The sequence below is a fragment of the Canis lupus genome, chromosome 17, assembly GCF_011100685.1.
Source record: "Canis lupus familiaris isolate Mischka breed German Shepherd chromosome 17, alternate assembly UU_Cfam_GSD_1.0, whole genome shotgun sequence".
NCBI lineage: Eukaryota > Metazoa > Chordata > Mammalia > Carnivora > Canidae > Canis > Canis lupus.
In genome coordinates, this window is record NC_049238.1 from 40196493 (window position 1) to 40208828 (window position 12336).

Consider the following 12336-nt stretch of genomic DNA (forward strand, 5'->3'; position numbering starts at 1 on the left):
AGGTGCAGGGATCGAGTCCCACATCGGGTTCCCTGCATGGAGCCTGCTTCTCCCTCCTCCTGTGTCTCTGCCTCTATGTTGATCATAAAATAAACACAACTTTAAAAAAAAATCTAAAAAAAAAAAAAATATATATATATATATATGGGATGCCTGGGGTGGCTCAGTGGTTGAGTATCTGCCTTTAGCTCAGGTCATGATCCCAGGGTCTAGGGATTGAGTCCCACATGGGGCTGCCCACAGGGAGCCTGATTCTCCCTCTGCCTATGTCTCTGCCTCTCTGTGTCTCTCATGAATAAATAAATAAAATATTTTTTAAAAAACCTTCAGGGCAGCCCGGGTGGCTCAGCAGTTTAGTGCCACCTTCAGCCCAGGGCCTGATCCTGGAGACCCAGGATCCCTGGGTCAGGCTCCCTACATGAAGGCTGCTTCTCCCTCTGCCTGTGTCTCTGCCTCTCTCTCTCTCTCTCTTCTCTCTCTTCTGTGTCTCATGAATAAATAAATAAATAAATAAATAAATAAATAAATAAATAAATAAATAAAATCTTTTTTTAAAAAATCTTCAAAATAAATAATTTTTTAAAAGAAAAAAAATTAAAATTAAAATTAAAATTAAAATTAAAAAGAAGCCCTTCCTATTAATCTTTCAACCATGCAATTGTTTTCAGAAAGAGACCACCTGAAAGGTAATTTGGGAAGTAAAAGAAAAAGCACTGAATTACCTGAATCCTAATTTCAAAACATCTTACACACACACACACGCAAAGAAAGGGGAATAAGAGACTAACACATTCTCTGCAATTCCTAAAATAATTCTGTGTGTAAATGTTCAGTATTTATTTCTTTAATAGTCAATTTACTGAAATAGTTATAAATGACTGGTACTGATTTTTAACTTAGAGAGCTTTAAAAAGGCCACTTATTTATACAATATTTTATAAAATAAACAATAAGGACATAATATTTGCACACTTGGTTCGCCAGAGCTTGGTTTATTAACCAAACTATGTTGTAATACAAATTGCAGGGGTAGCAAGCAAGTTTACTCGTCCCATCTTCTTCTACACCAAAGACACACTTACGTATTTCTCCAGCCCTCCCCAATTTTAACAAGGAAAAACCGCCCCCGAATTCAAAAAAATTCTGTTAGTAGATAACCACTTTTTTTCTCCAAGGAGGTTACCGTGTGGTGGTGAAGTTCTGTGGGCCGCCCACTAAAGGTTATTTAAGTCCTCTGGAGTTGAGTCCTGGTAGGATAACTTAAACCCTAGCCATGCACTTAGACAACTGTTTATTTGGGAAGGTGCATTCCCAGGTCCAATTTGCTAAGTCGGAACAAACCAACCCACCCTCCACCCCAACTGATAACTCACATCAGAATTTCTGAACAGAGAAACAAAGGTCAGCTGTCCTCCCAATAGGAGGAGGAGTTAGTTACATCAGGCATGTGAGTAGTCACAAGGGTGGAATGGGAAGACCTAGACTTTAAACTCACAACCAAGTTCAAATCTTTGCACTGTCAATTACCAGAAGTGTGACCTCGAACGAGATACTTGACCTCTACTAATCTGCCTGCACAGTAGCAAAATGGGAATAACAAATAACTACTTCCAAGCAGGTTAGAAGCTATGAGAAATATTAAGGTTTTAGCAGCTACTGCCAAGTGCTTTCCAAATAGGGTGGAGTTATTTACACCCTTCAGGAGCAACAAATGAGAGCACCTTTACCATACATTTGCCATCATTTAAGTCTTATTTAGACAAAACACTGGGGCACCTGAGTGGCTCAGTCAGTTAAGCATCTGCCTTCAGCTCAGGTCATGATCCCAGGGTCCAGCTCTCTGCTCAGTGCAGAGCCTGCTTCTCCCTTTCCTCCCAACTCATGCTCTCACTATCTCTGTCACTTTCTCTTTCTCCAATAAAATAAATAAATCTTAAAAAAAAAAAAGACAGAACCTCTGGTAATTTGGTGGAGGAAAGAAAAAGATTTTCATTATTAGCATTTTTTGACTACCTGGGAGACTAGACTGAACATTAGTTTCACATATGTGGTTGTTATTTGTAGTTTCTTCTTTTGGGAATTTTTTGTTTATCTTATGGTTACTCTCTACAATTATGGTGAACACTTGGGGCCTTGTTCCTCTTGAATGAAACAGATTTCTTTCTTTTTATTTTTTCAAGATTTATTTGAGAGCGCATGCATGTGCACACATGTGCCTGGGGAGAGGGGCAGAAGGAGAGAATCTTGAAGCAGACTCTCTGCTGACATTTAAAAAATGCTACAGCAGCACAGTTTGAGAGTCCGAGTGTGAGTTCATTGCCTGTCCAGAGGATTCTAGGTAACTAGAGTTATCACCCCTTATCACTTTCACAAAAGCTCCTGCAAAGGGCCATGTTTAGGAAAACATTTTTATGGTTGTACTTTCAAAGTCTGAAATGTATTTCTAACCTGTTTACTTTCCCATGAGAATCTGTAGGCTATATAATGAAAAGATCTAAGATTCTGAAATTTATTTAGAACCTTAAAGGTATGTCAATTGAGGTAACTCAGAGCATCTCTGACACCTTATGAGTCTAAGAAAGCAAGTCTACATTACCCAGAGTGGTTCAATGAGCAGCACATACAGTACAGAAGAGAAAAGGCGAGTCCCCTTCACTTCCCTAGTGTTCCCTTCATTCCTGAATGCCAGGGTTTTGGCAACTGCAATTTATTTCATTGTCCCTGAAATCCAATCCAGTTTGAGAGAAGAGAAGACAATAAACATAGGACATATAAAAACCTCCTCTAAAAATATATGATCAGATTAGCCTATTTGGACATTTTCTACACTCTTTTAAGCAGCGAGCCTCCTTTCCCATCCCAATTATCACATCCCAGTATCTGCCCCTGACAGCAAATGAGTTGTGTTCTTTTTTTTTTTTTTTTTTTTGAGTTGTGTTTTGATTCCCATCTTTGCCCTCCTTCAAATAAGCCAGCTGCAGACATTTAAAAAAAGAGGAAACATTTGCCAGGTGTGCCCTATCTTTCGATCAATACACAATGTTTCATTATTTAACTGTAGCTAAAAGTTCCCAAAGTTTTTGAGTTTTCTAATGGGGTGCAGACTAGCAGCTTGCACTACCAAAATGTCCAGGACTCTCACCCTAGCCAACTGGCCCTTGGTTTGAGAACACCAAAGCTATCTAGCCATCCAATGCACTTGCCCCTCAATTTCTGCCAACTTCACCTCTGCATTTTTCCACATTCTCATCTTCAACTCTTGGTCTACTCTGTAAAATTGGGAGAACATCTACTGCTGAGTGTCCTCCATCAATGAAATAAGACTGCCTTCTGGCATCCCTGGGTGGCTCAGCAGTTAAGCATCTGCCTTCGGCCCGTGGTGTGATCCTGGAGTCCCAGGATCGAGTCCCACGTCGGAGTCCCTGCATGGAGCCTGCTTCTCCCTCTGCCTGTGTCTTTGCCTCTCTCTGTGTCTCTCATGGATAAATAAATAAAATATTTAAAAAATTAATAATAAGACTGCCTTCTTCCCAGTTCTAGCCCCATCGCCTCCTCTTGTCTTCTCCCCCATTCATCTTCCACCCTACCCTCCTGCCCTACAAACAAGCTCCCATTCCAGTATCCCAAATATACTTTGCTCCATGGCCTTGGCTCTTCCTTCCCCCTTGCCATGGCCAAACTTCTTAAATAGGTTGTCCAGAGTCTGGTTTTCAACATCTCCCAGGTTACGGTAGACAGAGGCAGACAGGAGAGGCAGCTTGCCACTGGGGGCATCTAGTGTCAGGTTCTGGCTCAATGAGGAACCGACCACTCCCTGGGACCAATCCACAGCACAGCATCCGGGTGCCCAAACTAGGAAGTGCTGAGCTAGTATCTCTGCCTCCCTATCTTTATCAACCCCACTCACCTGGATTACTTGTTTTACTGAGCACCAGTAACTTCCTAATTGCTAAATTCCCAAAGCTCCTCTTCACTCCACCATCTTCTTGTCCCCTCTCTTTGTGGCATCTGACATTGAGGACTAGCTTCCAGGATGTCACAGGACCTAGGCACTCCTCTTACCTTGGCAAAGGCTCCTTTCCATGCTGCCTCAGTGACTTCTTTCTCTACTCTGAGCATCCTGTCCTGGCTCCCTTGCATCACCTACCTGCTGCAATTTCAACTATCCACTCATCATCCCCTCAAAACCTATGCATCTCCAATGAACCTTAGCAGTTCCTCCAAATGAAAGCCCCTCACAGCCTGTGTGAATTCTGTAATGGCGGAATTAGTTTGTGAGTATCTGTCCGGCATGGGGCAGGCAAAGATGGCACACCGGGGCCCCACCTGGAAGAAATCATTTATTTCCCCCAGGTCACCAAGGCTCAGACAGCAAGAGTCAATTGCAACATCAGTCACTTTCTGCCTCCAGTTACTACCCCTTCCCACATAAATTCAAGCAACCATTCCAGTCTTTCCCATCCTATCCTTCCTTTCCATTCAGATACTTGTGGGCACTTTTCACCCCACCCCAGACTCCTATGAGTCTCCTAATCCTCACAGCTGCTTCCAGGTCCTCTCCCTCCAATCACTATGATCTAAGCACACATACCAGTCACATCACTTGCCAGCATAACTTTCAATTGTCCTCTGCTGCATAACTTTCAATTGTCCTCTGCTGCTTCTTGATTAAGACGGGATTCTTGGAGTGACGGGATTCTTGAAGGCCTCCCATGCTCTGGCCTCTCATCTTTCCAGGCAAATGGAGTAACTTGTATTACCCCAAACAGCCCTGAACTTTTGGTCTCCCAGTACTGGCTTCTACCTCATGATTGGGGTGCAAGATGACTATACTGTTTACCTTTTTTATAATTAACAAGAATCACTTTGAACTAATGAATGACTAAGTTTGGGGACTAGTTTGGGTTCTTTGGGGTTTTTTATTTTTATTTTTAGATTTCATTTTTAAGTAATCACTACACCCAGTGTGGAACTCGAACTCACAACCTTGGGATCAGGAGTCACATGCTTAATAGACTGAGCCAGCCAGGCACCTCAGAGACTCATTTGAAACAACCTCCTCTCCCAATGTTCCTTTATCATGCTAGCCCAGAACAACTTTTCTATTTTCTTTGCTCTGAAAATTGTTTTCTGGACTTTACGGACTCTTAACATAGACTTTCTATTCTGCGTTAACACCACTTCAATTTTTAAGACTGTAGAGCAAAGCTGGGTTTACTTCATCCTATTTCCCACTGCCCATGGCAGATCCTCCATAAATATCAGATGAGGTTGAGGAGTTATGAATTCATCTTAAAGGATGCCAATCTAAATTTCCCCAGTTGGAAAAGTTCAGTCGACTCTAAATTGGAATATCTAAGTAGGGCAGCTGCATATTTGGATTATTGCATCTTTCAAAGATTTACTCATCGAAATTATTTTTTAGGTCCCAATTTTTTTGGCAACCTTGGACATCACTGTAAAGCCAGGAACACTACATTAAAGGTTAGATTTTTGTCTCCTAGCCTACCTTCTCCTCAAGAATCCCAAGATGTGGGGCACCTGAGTGGCTCAGTGGCTGAGTGTCTGCCTTTGGCTCAGGTTGTGATCCAGGGATCCTGGGATAGAGTCCCACATCAAGCTCCCAAGAGCCTGCTTCTCCCTCTACCTATGTCTCTGCCTCTCTCTATCTCTCATGAATAAGTAAATAAAATCTTTAAAAAAAAAAAATCCCAAGACGTGAAATCAACGAAGAATGAGTCGAACCTGTAACTTTCTAAAAGTATCTACCCAATGGAAAAAGCCTGATAGCGTTCAAGCACCCACCCCAGAGTTTATCACCAGTTGTCACCCTAGGAATCTGAGTGCCAAAATTGTAACAGCTCAGGCAGGGCCCCTGCAAAAGCTTATTCCATGTAAAAAGCCCTCCTTAAACCCTGAGTTAGGGCAGCTCGGGTGGCTCAGCGGTTTAGCGCTGCCTTCAGCCCAGGGCCTGACCCTGGAGACCTGGGATGAGTCCTATGTCAGGCTCCCAGCATGGAGCCTGCTTCTCCCTCTGCCTGTGTCTCTGCCTGTGTGTGTGTGTGTGTGTGTGTGTCTCATGAATAAATAAATAAAATCTTAAAAAAAAAATAGAATCTTAAAAAAAACAACAACAACAACAAAAAAAAAAACCCTGAGTTATATTTAGGGGGAAAAAAAAAAGACAAGTTATATTTAGATGAGATGGCTTTACAGAATTTTACCAAAAGCAGCATGTTTATACTGACCTTCCAAAAGAAAAGGATTTACTTATTTGCTTTTACACACAATTCCTCAAGACAGACAACTTCTCTATCTGTACACAAGGATTTCTGCTGGGGTTCCTTGGTGTCAGGAAGAAAACAGGAGCATCCGGGATACTCGCAAGACTTGCCATGGGCAGCAGTGGGATATGAAGGACTTAAAACAAGCATACATTTGGAGAACAGAACCATCTCCTACAGAAACCTGAGTTGAGCTGATCGGAGGAAGGCACCAGCAAGTGATGCTTGAGCTACAAGGGAGTAGCTCTTAAATGTAGAAACTGGACCCAAACACCACAGACTCCCTTAGCAATTCTACCCAGAACTGTTCTTTCCCAAAATGTCGTCAGTGCTCATGTCATGGTCAAACTACTCTCTACCAGGTCATAGTTAAGTCACCAAACCAAATTCAGCATTTTCGGGTGGACTCTTATTAATTAGTCTTACACTATTTTTGACACCCACTTTCTTCTGGGTTGGCTTACATTTTCCAAACAAAAAACTAGTCAACAGCACCAAGGTGGTTTAATAAATTTGTGAAGTCTTTTCATGAATGAATATATAATTTCAGGGTGGCTATTTGAAGGAGTGAAAGTCGGTTTGTGGCGGTTATTCATCTCTTCATAGGCCACAGGGTCCCCAGGGCTCCAGAGGAGAATGAATCATGGCTTGGAGGCTTGGCACACACCCCAGACTAAGGGGACCTCTTCTCTAAAGAGCCTCAGGAAGAGGCCACTTCCCAGCCTCCCAGCCAAGCCAGAGTGCAGGGCAAAGGTAATGCATGGGGAAGAGATGGCCAGCCCCCAGTCATCCCAGCAGGAATGATGCCAGGGGATAAGGGTGTTGCAGCCCTGCCGCTTGCTATTCCGAGGGTCAATTAACACCCTGAGAACACTCCAGCCAATCCCTACTTTTGCTTGTGGCTTGGTATTTCCAGAAAGTGTAAGAGCAGCGGAGAAGTGAAGTCACCCAATTTTATACTACTTACAGGCTTTAGACGAGCAACGCCTAAGGTCGTGAAATTTATTAGTAAAACAAAAAAAGACCCAGGATGCCAAAGACAGACCAGATCATGTATTCTAGGCACCCCCTCCCACACTTCAGTACCTCCCCCACCTATCCCCAACCCCCTATCTATCCTACATTCACTTTACCAGGCTTGGACCCCAACAGAGGGCCACTTTGTCAGCACCTACTGTTTGCCTACTGTGAGAACCACATTAATTACAACAATATAATCATCCACAGGAAAAGCATCATCTCAACCTTACAGTCCAGACAATCAAGTGCTTAAGTGTTTCCTCACTTGCTTTCCTAAAAGCCCACGATGCTCAAGGATAGGGTCAAAATTAGCAGGTTCTACGGAGCTCATCTAACTGCAGGACACTTTCCCAGTACATCCATGAACTTTGTAACCAGACAGGCCTAACGTAGCTCAAGGCAGGCACATAAGGGGCTCAGAAACAACAGGAAATTGAAACTACTTCTGTCAGGGCAGTTCACCAGGGAGACATGATTTCCTACAGGAGTGGGACAGGGCAGACTAAGTCCCTGAGGAAAGGCTGCCGGCTAGAGACTCCAGTGTCCCTGGAGGCTTCAAAGGAAGACGGTGACATGGGCCAGGGCAGGGAACAGCTGCAGGAACGAGCAGGGACTGTCAGAGACAGGCAGAAAAAGGTTGGGTTCTCCAAGGAGGGCTCCAACATTCCCAGGCAGCCCTGGATTTGGGAAATCTGGAATCCCCAGCGCCAGGGAGAACTGGCCTGTGAGAGTTCTTAGGCAAAAGAACATGTAAGGTGAAAGCAGGAAGGCAGGGCAGTAGAAGATGGTAGAAAGAAGGGATCGGAAACACACACAGAAAACCTGTCCCCTGGGGTGGGGGTGGGGAGCAAGCAATGAAGCCAGGCAGTTGTTAGAGTCGCCAGAGTCGCCACTCAAAGAGGAAGAATCAAAACACCCTACGCAGAACTGGATAGGTGGAAGGAATATCCTGCTTGAGGGAAATAATTGGTCATATTTGGGACATTTCTGGTGACTTTATCTGTACCACGACCTGGATCAGTGCTGACTCACAGACCTTAATGCCTCCCAGGCTCCTCTTTCCAGATGTACATCTAATGGCAAATGGAAAAATGGGACTTTGTTAGTATCACCCTCTCACACACAAAGTTCCAGGGACCCTAGCAAAACGGCTTTCAAAACCCTTTGGGAACTGAGCTACGTCGGCCCACAGGAAAAAGAATCAGTGAAAACCTAAACAAAGTAGCTGGAGCTTGTTTTGCTCGACTTTTACTTTAACCACTTTCAATATGAATAAGAAAAGGCACCAGTCAGATGCCCAGATCCAGCTTATATTCAGGACTGCCTGGGGTGCTCTGAAGCAGGGACAAAGCTGCCGGGCTTTCCCTGCTGGAAAGGTGAAGGTGTGTGGTCCCACGCCCCTCTCCCCAGGTAGGAGTGCCCTACCTCCCCTCTCACATCCCTTCCGGCCAGGAGAGCGCCTTCGCTGAACCCACAGCGGGGCCTCCACTCTCCACCGACCCTGTGCCATGACAGCAGGCAGCGCCCATTCAGCACCAGGCACTTCTCAGCCGGCCCTTTCATTGTGATCATTATTTAGGCATAAACTGAGCCTGTCGGGCCTGCTCCCGAGGCGCCAACACCTCCCGCCCCCCACATCAAGAACGACCTGGTGGGCACCGGGAAGCAAAGAGAACCACGACGGTGCGCGTGGCGCCCAAGAGACAGCGAGTCGGAGGCTGACACGCAGTCACAGTAGACGGGTGCTCTGCCATCGACCCCAGCACCTGGGCAGCCCACCCTGGGATGGGGAAAGGTGGTGCCTCGCGGGTACACAAAGGCCTCGCCGGCCCTGGGCTGCGCCCCTCGCGACGCGGGGGGCGCCAGTTTAGGGCCAGGGAGGGGGCGATGGAATCCACCCTCATTTGCACGTCGTCTGGGGCCCGGTCAATTTGCTTAATCACGGCTCTAAATGCCAGCGCGCACCACACAATGCGCGCCCATTAACAGGTTTAAAGTGTCGCTGCGCTCGCTTTAAATGAGAAAAGCCGGCAACAAAGGGGGAAAAAGCCAAGTTCCTCAACTTGAAGAATGCCTCGGGTCACCCTCGAAATCATCTAGGCCAGTTTAAAATCCCAAGCTCCGCAGAGCAGTTGAGGCCCTGCCCGAAGGCTGGGGGTGGGGAGGGGAGGGGTGTGAATAATCCGCCACGAACACTGGGTTTCTTAGGAACCGACTCACAGCCGCGCAGTGGAACTGAGGTCGGGGGCGACGTCGCCAACCCAGCTCCCCCGGCCCATTGCCCAAGTGCCAGGGCAAAGCTGACGGATTTCCAAGAAGGAAAGCGAGACGCCCCCCGCCCCCACCACCACCACCAAAAAAAAAAAAAAAGCCGGCACAAATCCAGGTTTTCCTTTACTGCCGGCAAAGAATCTTGGAGGCCAGGGAACACCCCCAGCAGTGGACCCCAGAACGTCTCCCCAGCAGAACAGGAAAACGTAAAGGAACTTTACTTTCATCCAGACACGGACCAGCGCAGCCTAACCCTGGGCCGCCACAGAACAGTTCAACTCCCAACTCCGCAAACACTTTCTTTCTGCCCAGGATCCTCCCGGGACGGCCCCATCCCCCACCCCATCGCCGAGCCTGGGGGCGCATCCCGCCGCCCCCCCCCCCCCGCCCCGGCCCGACGGGCACTCACCGTGCGCGCTCCTCCGGGAGACAAGGGTCCGTTGGAGAGGTACGGACTGCTCAAGTCCGGGATCATCAGGAACGGGTACCCGGGGTACGGGGGGCCCTTAAAGAACGCGCCGTCCTGGGGCCTTCTCACTGCGGGCAAGACCGAGGCGGGGGTGAGGCCTGGGCCCCGGGACGGCGCGGCGGCAGGGCCCCCGGGCGGGGACCGCGCTGCAGGACGGCCGCGGCCGCGGGGGGCGGAGAGCAGGGGCTCGGCCGCGGGGCCAGGGGAGCCGGGGGCGGCCTGGGGTCAGGCGCCCGGCGCGGCGGGGCCCGGGGCTGGGGGCCGCCCCGACCCGCACGTACCTTCGGCGAAGTAGTCCCGCGGCTTCTGGAAGGCGTCCCGGGCGGGCTGCGGGCGCCTCTCCGCCTGCGGAGGAGACACAAAGGCGAGGGCGGGTGAGCGGGTGAGCGGGCGTGGGGCCGGGGTCCCCCGAGGTCGGCCGCGGGAGCCCCCTTACCTCCGAGTCCGAGCTGCTGCTCTGGTTCTCCGACTCGTTGACCAGGGACGACTTGACCTCGTCCAGGTCCCGCTGCGCGGAGGCACTGTCGCTGCTCGGCTCCTGCTCCTCGCCCCCCTCGTCTTGGAAGGGGATCAGCTCGTCGTTCGCCCCGAGGTCGTCCCCTCCGCCGGCCGCCCCGGCGCCCGAGCCGCCGCCGCCGCCCCCGCCCCCGCCGCCCCCGCCGCCCCCGCCGCCGCCGCCGCCGCCGCCGAGCTGGGGCATGGTGGGGCCGCTGCTCTCCGAGCCCCTCGCCGCCCGCGCCCGGCCCGGCCCGGCCCGGCCCGGCGCCCGCCCCTCCCTCGCTCGCTGCCTCCGGCTCGCCCGCCCGCTCGGCTCGCCGCCGCGGCGGCCGCAGCAACAAAGTTTGACAGGGCGTGGCCCGGCGGGAAGCGGCCCGCGCGGGCGGCCGGGGCGGGGGCGGCTGCGCTCGGGCCCCTGCGGCAGCGCCCAGCCCAGGGCTCCCCAAGTCGCCGCCGCCGCCGCCGCCGCCGCCGCCGCCTGCTCGGCCGGGGCGTCCCAGCGCCTGGTCCGCCGGGGAGGGGCGAGCGGCGGAGGAAGGAGGGATCGCCGGTCTGGGCAGGGGGGCGGAGGGAGGAGCCCCGGCTGCAAGCTGACACCCGCGCGCCTCGCCGAACCCGGAGAGCTCCGGCGCGCACACACTCGCTCGCGCTCACACTCGCACTCCGCTCGCTCACACCTTCCGGGGGCTGCGCCTCCCCGCCGCGCGCACCGCCCTCGCCCCCCGCCTCGGCCCGACCCGCTCCGCGGCGCCTCGCCCGCGCCCTCCGGCCCCCGCCCCCGCCAGGCATCCCCTAACTTTCTTCCGAAGAACCCCCAGAACTCCGCGCCGCTTGCACACCCCCTCCCGCCGCACCGGCGCGCTGGCGGGCGGCACTGCCCCCTGCGGGAGAGCTGCGGACGCGCAGACCCGCGGCGGCGGCCCCCGGAGCTCGCGACCCCGCCAGCCGGCTCGCCCTCCCGGAGGCGGAGGACGGAGGGTCGGGCAACTGGTGGCTCCCGGGGAGATCCCGGCGGCCTTCCGCTCCTCACCCCGCGGGGTTCCAACGCGTCCCCTCCCCAGCCTAGGGTTTTACCTGGCTCAGGTGTCTAAAGTCGCTGGCCACAGAAGTCCCGAAGATCACCTTCGCCCCAGAGTTCCGGACCGGGTCCGTAAGCCACTGACTCAGAGTCTTGGTTTCAGAGACCATTCGGATTTGGTTCGTTGAGAAGGAAAATTGTGTGCCTGTGACCTCAGAAGCCGTTCACAGAGCTGCCTCGGAAGCCGAGGAGCATATATAAAAAACAACCCCACCAGGGCAGCCCCGGTGGCGCAGCGGTTTAGTGTAGCCTGCAGCCCGGGTGTGATCCTGGAGACCCGGGATCGAGTCCCACATCGGGCTCCCTGCATGGAGCCTGCTTCTGTCTCTCTCTCTCCCTTTCTCTCTGTGTCTCTATGAATAAATAAATAAAATCTTTAAAAAAAAAAAAAAAAGAAAGAAAGAAAAGAAAAGAAAACCCAACCAGCCTCATGCTTGGTTGCCTCTTATAATTACATTAACATAGCATCCCTCTCCAGCCAGTTTGGGAAAGTTTTAAAAAGTGGATCTCGGGGATCCACAGTGAGGAAGTGTTGGCGAAAGCATCCATTTTAAAAGCAAACTAAGAGGCAGTATGGGAATACCTAAAACTATTTTCAGCACAACTGGCCAGGGGTCTTTTCTCCAGTGATTCCACCCCCCCCCCCCCCACACACACACACACACACACACGAACAACGTCAGAGATACAAGTACAAGAAGTTCAAAGCAGGGAGG

At 50.6% G+C, this 12336-nt stretch overlaps 1 protein-coding gene across 1 annotated transcript in view; it reads right to left on the minus strand.

The window, feature by feature from the left end:
- TCF7L1 (transcription factor 7 like 1) overlaps window positions 1-11730 on the minus strand; it is a 159764-nt gene extending 148034 nt beyond the window's left edge. The window contains exons 1-5 of the mRNA XM_038562405.1: window positions 11617-11730; window positions 11220-11423; window positions 10481-10711; window positions 10326-10389; window positions 9985-10112 (exon numbers count right to left, since the gene is read on the minus strand). Of these exons, the coding sequence (XP_038418333.1) occupies window positions 9985-10112; window positions 10326-10389; window positions 10481-10711; window positions 11220-11423; window positions 11617-11730 (741 nt within the window). The remainder of the gene's footprint in view (window positions 1-9984; window positions 10113-10325; window positions 10390-10480; window positions 10712-11219; window positions 11424-11616) is intronic.
- Between the last annotated feature and the right edge of the window lie 606 nt (window positions 11731-12336).